Source organism: Notamacropus eugenii, chromosome 3, assembly GCF_028372415.1.
Source record: "Notamacropus eugenii isolate mMacEug1 chromosome 3, mMacEug1.pri_v2, whole genome shotgun sequence".
Taxonomy (NCBI): Eukaryota; Metazoa; Chordata; class Mammalia; order Diprotodontia; family Macropodidae; genus Notamacropus; species Notamacropus eugenii.
The window spans coordinates 286,937,779-286,955,041 of NC_092874.1; the positions used below are offsets into that span (position 1 = coordinate 286,937,779).

The 17,263-nt window shown below is 42.7% G+C and overlaps 1 protein-coding gene across 5 annotated transcripts in view; it reads left to right on the top strand.

Moving 5' to 3' along the window:
- Positions 1-17,263, top strand: part of TXNRD1 (thioredoxin reductase 1) — a 160,934-nt gene that overhangs the window by 94,853 nt on the left and 48,818 nt on the right. Inside the window, exon 1 of one of the 5 annotated variants that reach the window (XM_072655787.1) lies at positions 2,309-2,395. The exons of 1 other annotated variant lie outside the window; for it this stretch is intronic. Coding sequence is in view for 1 of the 4 variants with exons in the window: in XM_072655786.1 (XP_072511887.1) it covers positions 5,026-5,058 (33 nt within the window). In the remaining 3 variants the exon portion in view is untranslated. Of the gene's footprint in view, positions 1-2,308; positions 2,396-4,079; positions 4,345-4,957; positions 5,059-17,263 lie in introns of those variants that run through there. 3 more of the 5 variants (XM_072655788.1, XM_072655786.1, XM_072655790.1) reach the window with 3 other exon arrangements.

Here is a 17,263-nt window from a genome sequence, read left to right on the forward strand (position 1 = left end):
GAGCTGTAGCAGTGTGTTAATCATTATTGTCTTTTAATGCATTTGGCAGATTTGTGATATAATTGGCACAACTGTTCCTTTCATCAGTGCAGATTACCCCAAGCACACCTTCTTTTCCTAGTATAATCCTTGTTCACCCCTTTCCCATAAGTCCTTGAAGAGCCTACCCAGAATCCTGGAGGCATCTTATAATTCTGCTAGAATTCTCTTGGTATTGTCATGAGAGAACGATCTCCTCTCTGAGTTCTGCTCCAAATATATATTTACCACAATGTAGAAATTATGGGGGTAAAAACCTGGGGTTTATGATTATGATCAGGCCTCAGAGAGAATATGAACCATGAACCTGGACCGTAATTAGGATTCCAACAAGGCTTCTTACAGAAAAAAATTCTGTCAGAGTGACAGAGACATAATTGTTACATATTGCAATACCGTACCCTCCATTTAGGGCATCAAAGTCAAATAGAAGAGAGACCCATCATCCTACGTCTACTTCAGCATCATAAGAATCGAACATATATTGTTAAACAGTCTTAATCTCATGTATCCCCCAGACAGGGGTGGGGAAGCTGCAGCCTCGAGGCCACATGTAGCCCTCTAGGTCCTCAAGTGCAGTGAGGCCACACGTGGTCTCCAGACTGCAGGTTAACTTTGTCAAACAAAGTAAACTAAGTCAGGTTACAGATTAAAGTGCATTTAGAAGATTCCCAATTGGCAGATTGAGGACTCCCATGCATTTGGAGACAGCAGAAATTCTTCCTCTGCTTCAGCTCTTAAGTTTTTTACATGCTGTGGGACAGCTTTCTCTGTTGTTTCCTGCAAACTGAGCAGGGACTCAGTCTTTCTCTTAGCACATGGGAAAAACCCAAAAACTGTTTTGGTTTTTTTAAAATTCCTTCACTGGTCCTTCATGGTCATTTTTGTATACAGTATACCTGAAAATGCTATATATAATTGAGAATAATTACTGTTCACAAGGCCTGTGTGGCAATGTTCTATACTTTTATGCTTAGAGTTGGATGGGACTGTACAAGCCTTTACGTCAACCCCTTCTCTCTCTTCCCCCACCACCCCCATTTTACAGATGAGGAAACTGAGGTCCACACAGGTTAAAGTGACTTACCCAAGGTCATACAGCTGGTAAGTGTCAAAGGTAAGATTTGCACCCAGGCCCTTAGTTTGCAGAGCCCTCTTTCATTGGGCCATTGCCCTTTAGGGTCACATGCCATTTTTAATTCTGAGATCCAGAATCCTTCACTGTCCTACAACGGCCACCCATCTCTTTCTCAGTGACGTCATTTATGGTACTTCTCAAATATAAGTAAATCCTAACAAGAATATTCATTTCATTAAATATTTCCCAGTTACATTTTAAAACATCTGAACATTCATTTTTAGAAATTTGGAGTTCCACATTCTCTCCTTCCTGCCTATCCGCTCCCCCTTGTGAAGGCAGTCAGTGTGCTCTCCGATTATACATGTGAAAACAAAGAATGAGAAAATGGCTAGCAGTTCTTATTCCTGAGGCGCCTGGGGCAGCGAATTCTAGCTTATCCAGGGCCTCTCCAGAATCCTCCAGGACCATCTGTTATTTTTCTTCTTTTTTTAAATTCTTCTGCAATCTTAGATCCTTATCACTTGCTGTAGGTACCCAACCTTGCCAGCTGGTGCCAAGTTCTGGATTTAAATGGCTCACCGTCCTTTGTCCTCAGGGCTGGGCACATTCTGGAATGAGAAACTTCCTCTTCCCTATGGCTCATGTTTCCAGCTTTTATCTTCCTTCTTCTCCCCCCAAATCTCTCTCAAGGTGATCTGGAGTTGGATTTCCACCTTAGGAGTCAAGCTTCAGGTGGGAAGGGAGAGGGTTAGGATGAAGTGGGTAGTTTATATCCCTCTTCCCTTCTCTTCTGTCATTTCCCACCCCCTCCTCCCAGGGAGAACCCCAAATTGCCAAAAAAGACTCTTGAGTTAGGGGAATTACCCAAGAACAGCGCCTAAGGGCATGATCTATCCCCGTCTGTGGAAAGACCCGGTTTGTGTTTTGTCTCAAGTCCTCAGAAGCCCTTGTCCCCTCTCCCCTACTTAGGGGAAGGGGGCTTTTGGAGGGTAGGCTGTGGAAGAGGCCGGGGGCAGCTCTAGGAGATTTCTTCAGTTTGGGAGACCTGCGAGATTCCAGTTTGCTTAGGTGATCAGCCTGCTTTGTATATGAGAAAGCTAGATTTTTTTGCTTTGTCATTCTGACACTGGCCTTCTGCCCACTACATTTCATGGGGAGGGTGTGGCTTCTGGTGGCTTAAAGTAACCCGGGGAAACTGTCTGCTGTTAGACTGGCCTAGGGAGAGAGAAAGCCCTGGACCTTGGAGGAGGAGGCCGATCCCACCCATGTAAGACTGTAAGTCCTCAGCCTTCTCCAGTGAGCATTGTTGTACCTAACTGTACCTCGGCTTCTGACTTGGGTCTCTTAAGCCAGTCTTGAATGGGTTGTTTAAAATCGATTCATGGCTAAGCATAAGTATGTGCTGGATTAGATAGGAGGGGAGGGGGAGTCAGGGGTGGCTGACCATGCCAGGAAGGGTGTGGTGCTGTTAGCTTGTGGGGGGCTTTGACTGCTGTTCAGAAACAGCATTGCCCACCTGTTTGAGAGAAGGATGCGCCATATGGCATGGCGTTGGAAGGTGAGACTTGCACAGAACAACCTGATGATGTCTGCACCCTTCTCCTGGGAGTGTGTCTGTGGGTGAAGACCGCCCCTTGTTCCATGGCTATAAAGCCTGCATTGGAAACGTGAGGCATAGTGGATTGAAGGGTGATCTTGAAATCCAAAAACAGCTGGTTTGAATTTTGGATTGTGTGACTCTGGACTTCATTTTTCCTCATCTGTAAGATGGAGATAATAGCATCCCTTCCTTGGTTGTTGAGGGGATTAAGTGAGATCAAGGGATTTTTAAACTTTATATAAATACCAGCTTTTACATTGTTATGCATACTGACTAATGACAAATCCCCGCTGGTCTAGGATGACTACCCTGGAGTGTTGATTTTGTTTTTGGCGACTCTGATGTTAAGGTATTCCTCAGAATGGTTTGTCATTTGCTTTGAATCACAATGGTACGGCTTTTGGAGTTTACCCATCTGTAAAATAGGTTTTTTAGTTGCTGTCTCATTGAACTGGCTGTATGGCAAAGGACCCGGCATATAATAGAACCCCTCTGGGCATGATCTAGCAGTTTATGAAAAAAAGCTGTTTTGTATTTTCATTCTCACCTGAAAGGAGGGAGAGTGGTGAAGGATTAAGGGAGTTGAGAATGGAGTTGGAGGCCCTGTGTTCCAATCCTAGCCCTGTCCCTTGCCCACTAGTAAATTGCCTCACCACCCTTCTGAGCCTCAGTTTCCACATCTGTAGAAGGAAGGGTTATACTGGGTGATCTTTGATGCTCCTTTTAGCTCTAAATCCAGGATATTTCATTTCAAGGTATTTAGAGCAGTTGCTTAATGATCAAAGCCTCCATTTTCTCATCTGTAGAATGGGGGTTAATACTGCTTGCAAAGAAAGTGCTTTGTAAATGTATGTAAATATGTAAATTTTTACTGTGTAAATACTATTATTAATAATAACAAAAATTCCTGAGATAGAAGTGCCCTGAAGGTATAAATAATTCTTTATTTAACAGAGTGTGACTTTTCCGTGGAACGCCTAACCTTTCATTTAATCAGATTTCTGCTTTTGCTACAAAGTCTGTTTCTGGAAAACTTTAGTACTGGAGAAGAAAGTTTCTTATTCCAGGCATTTTTGAATTGTTTGAGGAAGGGGGTTGAGCCTAGAAAGAAAAATTTCTTCTTAAGTTAAAACTTTAGATGGTGTCAGTCCATGGTCAGAACTGTGGTATCCATACTGCCATATGACACTTAACTTTTAATGTTTCACTGTGCCCCTTCACATACTCAGAAATCCTGATCTAGTCCTGGGGATTTTCTTAGGGAAAAAGGTTAAGCAAGATTTTGGCACAAAGGTTGAGATTCACGCTTACTTGCAGCCTGACTCACCGGTATCCTATAGCTCTAGGCAATGCTGTATTACAAATCCCTAGGTTAAGTTACGGGAGGTCACACGCTGGGGAGGGAAGGAGAGTCACTACCTAGCAAGCCCCTCCCCCTGGTTATTGGCATTGCCAGACTGCTGCTGTCTTCTTAAAGGAAGGAGCCACGGACTTTGGGCTCCCCTAATTTTGTGTACCAGAGGATAGTCCGAGCCTCCCAGGAGCTGAGGTGGAATTAACCTAACCCTGAAATAGCCTCCTGACTCGGGAACACGGAACCGTAGGAGACCATGAGCAGCTGAAGGTAGGAAACCGGCCACTGAACCCAGCCAGTTCAGCTCGGCACCTTGATCGAATTGCCTGGGTCTGACTTAGTGAATTTCATTCAGGAAACAAAGCTCCCTCTTAGACGTCTTCCGGGGCAGGTTCTTTTGATGCTTGTAGCAAAAAAATGGGGGCCTGAAAATTGTGTCAGACATGATCGGGCTGCTGTGCTTCCTTCCCTCTTCTGAAATGGAGCTGGAAGAAGGTTTTCATTTTTATAAAAAATAAGCTTAATTTTTTTCCCCCATGGCTTGCAGCTAAATATAGTAATTTCCTCTGCTACATAAATGTGAACTTCGAGTTTAATTCAGCAAATGGCACTTTGAATCAGTGGTTAAGGGGTGAGGGTCATAGAAAGGAAGGAAATCAGGAAACATGGATTTGTTTACATAATTATACCTTCAGTGGTCTAAAACCTGTTAAAGTTAAGGACTGTTAGTTTCCTTTTTCTTTTCTTTTCTTTAAATTATTAAAAATACTAGTCCAAAGGCCTGGGTTGGGTGGGGGAGGGACCAGCCTCTGTGAGCTGAGCCGGGTGATGGGGGAATAAGTGCAAAGCTCTTTGAAGAAATCACTTTCCCATCAGTCCCCTCGGTAGCCCAGAGCCTGTCGGGAGGGAGCTGGTGGTAGCCGAGGAGGAAGGAATAACCTGCGTGGGGACATGAGTGATAATCCCCCTGTGACAGAAAGAGAGGTGAGTAGGGCAGTCAGGCCATGGGAAGAGATCCTGGGATGGGGATGCTGGTGTGCCTGGGGAGGGAGGAGGGGCAGCAGGAGGAGATTTGGTAGGAAGCTTAGCCCAGAGTCTTTTCCCGCGTCCTCTGGCCAGGACTCTGCACCCCTCCCCCATTTCTGGATTTAAAGAACAAACTTCTGTTTTTTCTGGCTCCCTTGGAGCATCCAGTGTAGGAATCTTCTAGCCCAGCCTTTTAAGGGCCGGTAGAGATTGTGGGGGATGGCAGGGGTCAGATGGGGTTGGTGCTGGTCTTTAATTTTTATTAAGGGCTCTTGGTCTTTACCTAAATCTGGAAGTTAGTGGCCTGGAGTTCTACAAGCAGAGCTACTTTAAAGAGAAACCAGGTGTCCCTAGTTCTGTAAGGGCAAGTAGCTTTAACTACTCAATTTCCGTCAGACTGGCCCCTCTGCCAGTGGGGCTGGTCTCTTTGTTTAAGTGTGTGAAGACTCACGTTAAAACCCTCCGATGCCGGGTACATGTGCACGGTCTCCTATTGCACCGTAAGCTTCTGGGTTTAGAAAAAGAGGCAAAAAACTAAAACCAAACCAAACTTTTACTTTTTTTTAGAGACCCAGAGCTAAGCAATGTGGCTGAAACTCAGACGTAAGCAGTAGATGGGTTAGGAAAGAGTTAAGTCAGGCATGGAAAACCAACCCTGACTTTGGAGTGAGGGGGTTATGTTCAGAATACCACTCCAGTAGGTTACTGTCTATGCTGGGATAAGTTACTCAACTTTTCTGGGCTGCAGCTCAGCTTCATGTAAAATCTGTAAAATGAGAGGATTGGATGAGATCAGGAGCTTTTATTCCTTTTTACCTTTCTTTGTTTGTTGATCAGGAACACCTTAGGAAAATGATTTTTAAAAATATATATATAAAATGAAATGCATAGAATTACAAATGAAACTAATCTATCTATCTGTCTGTCTGTCTATCTGTCTATCTATCTGCTCATTATCTCAGGTTAAGAATTCCTGAGCTAAACAAACACTGAAGTCCTCAACTCTGTCCTGGATCCTACAGGAGGAGTTAAAAAGGTTTTTAGTAACCCCAAGAATCAAAAGTTTAAGATGGGATAAGAAAGAAGGGAATGTGGTACATTATAGTTGAAAGACTTGGATTCAAATCCTACTGCCAATAATTACTGCTTGTGTAATCTTAAGACAGGTCACCTAACCTCTTTGAACCTCAGTTTCCTCATCTGTAAAATGAGGGAGTTGAGCTAAATGACCTCTGAGGTCCCTTCCTGCTCCAAGTCTATGAGTGTATGACCCCCTTTACAAGTTACTTCTCTCTGTGTGCCTCAGTTTTCTCGTCTATAAAATGATTTGGACTAGATGACCTCTGGGGTCCCTTCCTGCTCTTAAGTCTATGAGCTAATGAACTGAGTTTATCTTCCAGTAGGATGTAACTGCCTGAGGGCAACGCCTGCTTCTTGACTGTGCTTGTATAATATTATGTATTTAGTATCTAGTTAGTGGGACCTCTCTATATGTTCCTATTGCTTAGTATAGTACCTGGTGTATTGAAAGGGCGAAATAAATGTTCATTGTCTGACTGGCTGCTTGATAGATGCTTTTTGGTTTAAATTGTTAAATGGCATGATCTTTTCCCCCTGAACCTTTACAACAAACTTTCTGGACCTGTCTGAAAATGTGTCTGTATTCTCTATTAACACTGTTATTTGTGTAAATGTTTTAAGGGACAGGAAGTATGTGGTACCTTGGAAGCCAAGCTGATCTGGGGCATGAATCTCATCTCTGTCACTGTTTGTGTGGCCCTGGGCAGTTCTGAGTAAAGGATGGACAACCAAAGACCTTAGTTTCCCGATCTGGTAAAATAAGAAGGCCTGAAGGCCTAGCTGACTCCTCTGGCCCCTCCCAGCTCCACATCCATCCTTTCTCCTTTCTCCAGCCTTTTAGCTTGATGGAAGCACTTTGGACCACAAACATTTGTTGAATGAATGGATTTTTCCTTCCCTTTCGAGGCAGTTTAAGGTAGTAGATAGTGTGACAGCTCAAGTCCAGAAGGCTTGGGTTTGAATCCTGCCTCAGACAAATTGTTTAACTTCTAGATCTCTAGACTTTCCTCTCCTATAAAATTTCTAATCCTCTGATGAATATAATAATAATCCCCAGCTTGATCGTAAATGTTTGTGTATGAAGTCAATACGTGCTTTCGATCTGTCTAGGATTCCATTCATCTCCTGTTTGATTCAGAGCATCCATGAAAGTCATTCTGAGTTAAGAGCTTGGGAAACATGGTTATTTGGGCCATTTAAACTCCCTGGGATCACAGATCATAGAATTTAGAACTGGACCTCAGTCACCTGGTCTCCTTTGGCATATCCGGAAGCCTGAGACACAGATGAGGTGATGGACCCCAAGTCACACAGGCAATAGATCACCTTCAAGGTAGCGAAGCCAGAATTTGAACATGAGTCTTCTGAGCTGCAATCCAGTGATGTTTCTAGTATAACTTGCTCTCCCTTGGCACAGAGTAAGCACTTGGTAAATTCTAATAGACGGATTCTCCCACCAGTTCATTAAACCCAACAAAAAGGCTTTTTATCTCCCAACTCGGTGTAGTTTTTACTTCTCTATTCAAACACAAAGAGTAAATTAGAGAAGGTTGCTAATTTTAAAGTCAAAAGTATGAATTCCTGTCCCCCCAAAAAAATCAAGATTGGAGAGATTAAGGGAATTGATTTTATTGTTCAGTTCTTTTTTAGTCAGTTCACTCATTTTACATTTGAGTAAACTGAGGCCCAGCTAGTTAAAGGGACTTGCCTATGGTCACATCTGTAGGAGCTTCCCAGAGGTGGAAGGAATCTTTTGTTGTGTAGTCACATCTGACTCCTGATGACCCTATTTGGGATTTTCTGGGCAGAGATACTAGAGTGGTTTGCCATTTTCCCCAGCTCCTTTTACAGATGAGGAAACTTGAGGGGGACAGGGTTTGGTGACTTGTCCAGGGTCACACAGCTAGTAAGTGTCTGAGGCCAGATTTCAACTCAGGTCGTCTGACTTCAGGCTTTCTATCCACTGCGCCATCTAGCTTTACAAGGGGATTGTTAGTGGATTGTAAAGGCTTCTTGCTCTCCAGGCTACTTTTTGGCCATAATGGAGGAAGAAGTGGTAGTGTAGAATTTTTTTTTTTCCGGAAAAGTGAGCTTTAAGAAAGTAGTATAGGAAAAGGGATAGTGACCAGATCTGTGATTTCATTGATAGAAGAAACTCTTTCTACTAATGGAGGTTGGTACCTTCTCCACAATTTATATTCCCTGAGTTGCCAGGGGGAGACTTAGGAGGTGAAGTGACCAGCTCAGGGTTACATAGGTAGTAGATGTCAAAGGCAAGATTGGAACACAAGCCTTTGGTTCTGAAGCTGTTTCGCACTGCCTTTCTTAAAGAAAGTATCTACTGTAAAGTAGATTGCTAATTATATTGGCTGGAGTATAATGGAAAGGCTAAGGTCCAGCAGAATACAGAGTCATGGGTCTGAATGGAGAGAATTGTTGAATCAGAGATTTTAGAACTGGAAGGAGCTTTATTTTTTATTTTATTTTATTTATTCATTCATTCATTTATTTGGAAGGAGCTTTAGGAGCTCTGTAACTTAGAGCTGGCTTCCTCATCTGTAAAATGAAATTGTTGGCCCCAATCATCTCTAAAGCTATTTATTAAGTGCCTACTATGTGCCAGGTACTATATGAAGTGTTGGGGGACACAAAAAGAGTCCAAAAAAATGTAGTATCTACCCTCAAGGAGTTTGCAATCTATTGGAGGAGACAGTATGCAAACATATATACAAAGCAAGCTGTGTGTACAGGAAATAGGAAATTATTAATAGAAGGCTTTGCAGTCCCCTTAATCTCCCCAATCTTAGGTATTAGAATTAAGAGGGACCTGTAGAAGATGGGATTTTGGTAGGAACTAAAGGAAGCCAGAGAGGTCAGTGATTGGAGCCAAGGACAGAGATCATTCCAGGTGTGGGGACAGCCAGAGAGAATGCCCAGAGCAGAGGAGATGGAATGTGTAGGTTAAGGAACATCCAGGAAGCTGGTGTCACTGGATCAAAGGATACACATTAGGGAATAAGGACCCAGATACACTTTTGTACTGTTGGAACTGCTCCTGAAAATGAATGCTTTGCAGACCATTTTGACACACGTACTTTCTCATTGGTGAGGGCTTTTGATTAGAGAAATATTGTCTTTGGATCAATATTTTACTGCAGAAGTAGGTAGCTCAGACCTTGAGTTTCCAGGGAAAAAAAGAATGTGAGCAGACTTATGCTACCAGTTTCTACATTGGTCCAAGTAAGACAATACCCACTCTCTGTCTTTGTGGAATGAAGCTTTCACACTGAATGGAGACACCTTGATTGCAGCTGGAAAAGAGATGAAAAAAAGAGAAAAGTCTTTGATTTGGAGTCTGAGGATCAGGGTTCAGTTCTTGTCTGTCCCACTTATTAGCTGTGTGACTTTGAACCAGTCACTTCACCTGCTTTCTCCTGGACTCACTGTCCTCTTTCCTGCTCCTGAGCATCATCATATGTAACATGTTCCCAAATCTGAGATCCTTCAAGGCTCAGTTCCAGAGCTTCCTCCTCCTTCCATTCCCTAGTAGGCTTTACTTTCCGTCTCCTCCAGCTATATTGTATTTATCCATCTATATTGCATTCCTCCTGCAGAAGAGCATACATTCTGGAGGGTTGGGCAATGTGTTTTTTATCTGTCATCAGATGCTTGTTGGATGATTGATCCTTTTTTCTTTTATCCCTCACACAATGCCTTGCGCATAATGTCCTGTGATTGGGGATTGAAGGCTGCAGGTTACCTCAGGGGCCATCAGAGGAGAAAACTGAAACTCACTTAGGTAAAAGTGACTTTGCCAAGGTGTTGGGCAGAAGGAGGGATCAAACCCAGGTGTTCCCATTGCAAATCATTCCCTCCCCATTGAACTCGTTGGCCTCTGTCCTTAGCGTACAATAGATGAGGATGCCCGTGTTACAAAATAGCATCATGTTCTTATTTAAAAAGCCATTTTAATCTTTTCATCTCTTTTGGAAGGTGGCCGTCTTGTTACTTTTCTTCCCTCTTCGATGAAGACACCTATTGATTGAGAGATAAAAATGTGGCGGTAGGCATTTATGGTTGGAGTGATGGAGCCAGAGAGAGATTACAAGATTGTCAGGAATGGCAATCCATTCTTGAAATGATCAAAGTTCGCATGGCCCTTTAGTAAACCTGACACTGGAGTAATTTGGCTTCTCTGATCATAGATTCCAGGTGACAGGTTAAAAAAAGGGGAAGGGAGTCTCCATTTCCTGTTTTTTATATAGTCCTGAGTCACCATTCTTTGGAAGTCTTTTGTCTGTAAGAATAAGATTCAGTCCCATGATGTAGTGGAAGGAGCTCTGAATCTGGAGTCACAAGACCAAGGAATACAGTGTGACATAGTAAAAACAGCCCTGAGTCATAGAACCTGAGTTCAGATTCTGACTCTGCTTGGTGAGACAGTGGTTAAACTCTAAACCTGGCCTCAGCAAGGACCCAAGTTTGAATTCACCCTCAGGCTTTTATGAGTTTGGTGACCCTGAGCAAGTCAGCTCTCTTGACCTCAGTTTCCCCATCTAAAAATAGGGATGATGATGATAATGGGTCAGTGAAAAAATATACATAAAACATTTTCCAAACCTGTGCTGTGAGGATTTTCGGGTTTCTTAACTTGCTATTGCCCAAATAAACCAGCATAGGAGACAGTTTATTCACCCAAGAGTGTGAGATAGCATATTAGAAGGTGATGGACATGTGTGCCTTAACTGGGGAGATTTCTCTGTCTTGCCCCTTTCTTTTTGTCTCTTTCCCTCCCCCCCTTCTATCTCTCTGTCACACATACACGCATGCGAGCACACTCACATACTCTCTCACACACACTTGTTTTTTGTTTTAGAACTTAAGTGACTTCCCCAGGGTCACACAGCTACTGAGTGTCAGCGGCCTGATTTGAACTCAGGTACTCCTGACTCCAGGGCTACTGCTCTATCCACTGTGACATCTAGCTGCCCCCGGGTCAACTCTTCTAAGACCATTTTTAGCTCTAAAAAAAACCTCCAAACACCTGTAAAGTGCTATATCAATACTATATTATTTTTATTCCCTGTATGAACTTGAGCAAGTCCCCTAACCTTATCTGTAAAATTAGCAGAATAGTTTCTACTTCATGGAGTTGTTACTAGCATTAAGTGAAATAATATGTGAAAAGTACTTCAAATGTGCTCTTTGAATGCTAGCTATTATTACCATTGTGACCTGCAACAAGTCTCTTAATTATCTGAGCCTCAGTTTCCCCAGATAGGAAAAGAGGAGGTTAGACAAACTGGCTGGTAAGACTGTTTGGTTTCAACTCCAGACATACCACGGCCCCTAAATGACCCCACTCTAGTGATACTTCCACCCTCCCCCCACTTCAGCTTCCTTAAATCAGAAACTCCTTGAAGGCAAGAACTAGCTTTCTTTTTCTTATTTGTCCCTAGCAGTTAGCACAGTGCCTGGCACATTGGTAGGTGGGAGTTGATAAGTGTTTATTCATTAAATATTGACTAAGGGCCCTTCTGAGAGCAGCTAGGTGGTGCAGTGGATTGAGTGCCCAGGCCTGAAGTCAGGAAGACTCATCTTCCAGAGTTCAAATGCAGCCTCAGACGCTTACTAGCTGTGTGACCTTGGACAGGTCACTTAGCCCTGTTTGCCTCAGTCTCCTCATCTGTAAAATCGACCAGGAAATGAAATGGCAAACCTCTTTAGGTTCTTTGCCAAGAAAACTCCAAATGGGGTCATGAAGGGTCAGACATGACTGAAAAATAGCTCGCTCAGTAACTAAAAAGGGCTTTTCCACCTTTAAATCTGTGATCCAGGTGTGGATGTGTGTTCTTCCCCACTTACCATCTGTGTGACCTTAGACCCCTTCTGAGTCTGTTTCTTCACCTAGAGAGGACTGTGCTGGATGATTGACCCCTAGATCCCTTGGCATTTTACAACTAGAATTCTGTGATCTTCTGTTCCTGGCTCAGAGTGCTTACTTGACAGAGTACCTGGCATCTAGTTGGTGCTTAATAAATGTTTATAAAGGATCAATTTTCCATCATTCATCCACCAACAAGTTTTAGATGAAGGATGATGAACAGTCCCTGTCCTCCTAAAACTTCCACAGCAGGGCTTCAACATAGATGAGCAAATATAGGAGCCCTGAGACCTGGGGGCGTGGGGGGGGATGGAGAAGACTGTGGTCACTGAGCCGTGCCTCCAAGGGGGCTGAGGAGTGGAAGCAGGGCCAAGGAGGAGGGTGGAGCTATGGACTTCAGTTTGGTGAGACCCTCCTCCCCATGTTGGCAAGGGGAGGATCAGAGCAGTATCCCCACCTGGGTGAGGGAGTTTTCATCTGCCCATCATTAATCCATGGCACTTTCCCCAAAGATTCTAAGTGAAGCACTCTCCCTGTTGTTCCCATTTTGTGGGTTAGGGGTTGGTTGTTGTCCTTTGTTCTTGGAAGAGGACCAGAAGTTTCAATGTGTCTGACTGTGGGCACAGGTTGGGCATAATTGATTAGGTGACTGAGGCCACAAAAGGTTACCCAGAGTTCCCTGCCCCGCGGCTGAAGCAGAATTTGAAGCTACATCTCTTGATTTCAAGTTCAGCACTGCAGCCATGATGTTGGAGGGTCCCTCCAGCTAGACCTGGTTTTTTGTGGAAAGGGGAGACTGCAGTTGTTTCCATCCCCCTGCCACTCAGGTGTATTGATTCCAAGGGGATTTCCCCCTGCTTTTTAAGATTACCTCCATAATGATTTTCATGCTTGTTCGGGCCACCATAGACAGTAACAGAAAACCAGGGCTGCATTAAGGCCAGAATTCAGGTTTGGAATCCGGACGTGTCCTGGCTGGTTCAGCAGCTTTGGGCTAGATGGGTAGGCTGCTGGTCTGAGAGTCCCCTGTAACATGGGATTGCTAATACTTTATAAGGATGTGGCCAGGATTAATTGATTTCCTAAGGAGTTTTGAGATCCTCAGATGAAAGTCTGTGTTCGAAGCAAATTAATGTTATTCCTGCCCTGTGTTCTCTAAGTCAGGGGAAAATAGATGCCACGGAGCAGGAATGTGGGCTTATCTTTCCCAAGCTTTTCTGATGTGGTGTTTGGTAGATCCAGGTAACTTTTTGGAAGTTTGAAGGACTCAGATATTATATTTTATACTTACCAACTATGTGACCCTGAGCAAGTCACTTTGCCTATGTCTGCCTCAGTTTCTTCATTTGTCAGATAGGGATAAGAAAAGCACCTATCTCTCAGAGTTGTGACTATCAAGTGAGATAATAATTTCAAAGCACTTAGCACAGTGCCTGGAATGAATTATGCGCTATGTAAATGTTAGCTAATTATGATTGCACATATTAAGTATAATATTAATTATTACTATTTGCGCATATTAAGTGCTATATAAATATTAGCCAGTTATTATTATTGCTTGCCTTATCAGTCAGCCAATAAACAGTTACTATGTGCCAGACACTGTATAAGCTCATAGTACAAATGCAAACAACAAGACAGTCCCTGTCCTCAAGGAGTTTACATTGTAATGGTGGAAGAACACACATAAAAGGGAGTTGCAAAATGGATATGTGTGTGCGTGTGTGTGTGTGTGTGTAAACAATCAGTTAACAAACAAGCATTTATTTATAAGCATTTATCAAGTACCTACTGTGTGCCTTGGGATGGAGATACAAAGACAAAACATGAAACCTTCCTTCCTTACAATAAATTAGGTGTTCTGAGGATCCAGTGAGAAGAGAATTGATAGAGAACACTTTGTAAAATTTGAAGCACCATCTTAAATGTGCTGTTACCATAAACCTTAACCTCTTAGTGCCCTCCCAGGTATCTTTTTTTTCTAAGAGTGGAAGTTATCAGGGAGAGTGGCCAATCTTCTCCAGTGGATGGAGATTCTACACTGGGACTTTTTTTAAAGACTAACATCTCAGATTTTTCCTTTCCTACCCTCCCATTGCTTTCCCCAAATATCACCAACTGTGGAGGCTGGCATGGTTATGTTTTCCTTGAGATGTGAGTAATCAATCAATTATCCATCATTTATTAAGTCCCCAGGCTGTGGGGCAGGGCCCATAATTACTCTTTCGAAAGCCACGCCCCCCTCCACCTTCCCCACTACACATCCTTAACGGAGATGTGATCATAAGTTTTATCTAAACATTTAAAAACAGTTGGCCAAGGTGTGGCCTGTAGGGGAGTGGGGGGTGAGGGGGAAGCAACATTGAACTCCCTGGCCTCTGGGGTCCCTCTCAATTCAAATTATTTATGAATCATTAGTTAACCTTGTTTTATAATTCTCCTGACCTTTTGAAATATAGTGCTAGAGTGGAACAGAACTGGATGACCCACATATACTCAAAAAGGGCTTTTTTTCTTGTTAATGTCCTTTTCCTGTTGAAATTAACAACCACCTGTGTATGTGTTTCTCCCCAATAGAATATAAACTCCTTGAGGACAGGGACTAATTTCTTTTTCTTTGCCTCCCTAGTACCGATTGATTAGTATGTACATGTTGTCTCCCCTTATAGATTGTAAGCTCCCTGAGGGCAGGGACTGCCTGATTTGTCTTGTGATTCCCAACACTCATCCATGTCTACACATAGTAGGTACTGTCTTTACATAGTGGGAGCCATCTGCACATAGGCACTGTCCGCACATAGTAGGCTTTTCATACCCTCTTTATTTGATTGACTTGTACATATTGTCTTCTCACAACATGTAACTGCTTTGAGGTCAGGGATTATTTCATTTTTTTGTCCTTGTCTTCCCAGCACTTAGCACGATGGATGTGATTGTGGTACTTCATACATACATGTTGAGCTAGTGAATTGATGGTAGAATTCTCATTTTATTCATTTTTGGAGTGCGCATTATCTTCTTGTCATAGATAATCTTCAAATTAAATTGCGAATTTCTTGGCCTTTTGACTAAAATGAGTTACAGCCAGGTAACTTCATTTAAGATAAATTGTAGCCAGCAAAGTTGAATTTTTGTTTTGAGAATTCTTTTTAGAATTAAATAGCTACATCCTTTAGGTTAATGGAGCTAACCTGTTGACGTGTGGCTCGAAGAAGATCATTACTGATGTAAGAATGATAATTTCCGTTTAGAGAGTGGTTTATCATTTCAAAGTTATTTTCTTGTTATCTCATTTTGTTCCGCAGACCGGCCGTGGGAGGAAGGCAGGGTGTTATTAGGTGGGATAAATATCACTTTCCCACTGCTGGGGCCACTGTGGGTGTGGGAACAGGTGTCCCCCAAAGAATACTGTTGTTACATAGCTTAACCAATACCTTTGGTTAAAAAAGCTTTCCTAGGGCTAGCCTGGGAACCAAAGGACATTTGTTACATTGTTTCTATGGGAAAATTCAGTCTGACCATAACTTCCTTAAGAGATTACTCTGTATCTGCCCTCTCTGGGAGTTTACAATCAATTCGAAATTATAGTTCATACTTTTGGGGAAGATAATCACAAGTTTTTTTGGATAGAGAAAGGGTTCTGTATTAACATTACTGGAGTAGATCATAGAGAACATTTTAAGGCAACAAAATAAACATTTGGGTTTCCTTATGATTTAGAAACTGACTTGGTACTTAAAGCTTCTAAAATAAATCCCACATTCTATTGAATCTGCAGCTCCTAACACACTGGTATAATAGAGTACTGAGTCTGGAGGTAGGAAGTCCTGGGTTCGAATTCCATCTCTGCCAGTCGGTAGTTGGATGATCATAGGGAAGTGACGTCATGCCTCTCAGGCAGCCACTGATGTGTCTCATGGACTAGAGTCTGTGACAACCATTATGCTTTTATACTGAGGCTGCAGTAGTATCTAGTTTTGAGTCATTGCTGCAGGTTTTGAGTCATTCAGGTATCTGAGAGCCTAAAATAAAAATAACGATGATGATGACGATGTGTATTTAGTACTTTGAAGGTTTATAGAGAGGTGTCTCTCTCTCTCTCTATATATATACACACTCTGATCCCCTCTGAGTCTTGTGATCACACTATAAAAACATAAGTACTATATGTATCACCCCACTTTACAGATGAGGAATATGAGGTTTAGAAAAGCAGTGACTTAACCAATGAGAAGTTCCCAGGTGTAGACTTATAAGGTTCCTTAGAGTCAGTCTTGTCCAATTCTCTCCTTTTAAAGATGAGGAAACTGCGTTCCAGAGAGGCAAAGGGACTCATAGGCTATCCCATCTTCTCTTCTCCTCTTCCCCAGTTTTACAGTTGAGGAAACTGAGGCCCAGGGAGGTCAACTGTTTTGACATCAGAGGATCATAGATCTAAAACTGGAAAGAACCTCAGGAGGCCATCTAGTGCAGTCCCCCCATTTTACAGTTGAGGAAATTGAGGCCCAGGGAGATTCATTGATGCAGGCAGTCAGATGCAGACCTCCATTTTGCATCCAGGTCTTCTGACTCCAAATTCAGCCCTCTCTTGCATGGCACCATACTTTTCTCTTATGTTAATTAGTAAATGTTTTCTGGCTAAATTTGTCATAGATTCAAAAAATTGGCAGAACTGGAAGGCGACCTTAGAGATTACCTCCTGACCGGACTGGGAAACCTGTGGTCTCAAGGCCACATGGGGCCCTCCAGGTCCCCAAGTATGGCCTTCTGAATGAATCCAAACTTCACAGAACAAATCCCCATAATAAAAAGATTTGTTCTATAAAACTTAGACTGCCCCCAAGGACCTAGAAAGCCACCTGTGGCCTCCAGGCCTCAGGTTCTCACCCCTAAGTAGCCCATTGCTTCATGAAGGGTGATCTGGGGACCACTGAGAGGAGGTTTGCAAGGTCAAAACTATTTTCACAATAATATTAAGGCCTTTTAATTTCTAATATGGTAAATCTCAGTAGATACCCCACATAAACAAAAACTTTTTGGGAGTCCTTGATTTTTTAGAGAATAAAGAGTTTCTGAGACAAAAAGGCTGATGTAGTCTAATGCTTTCCTTTTAGGGTAAGAGATTCAGAGTTGGAAGGGACCTTGATGCCCCTCTATCGAGTCAAATAATGTAAATAAAATGTTGCGCAAATCTTAAAG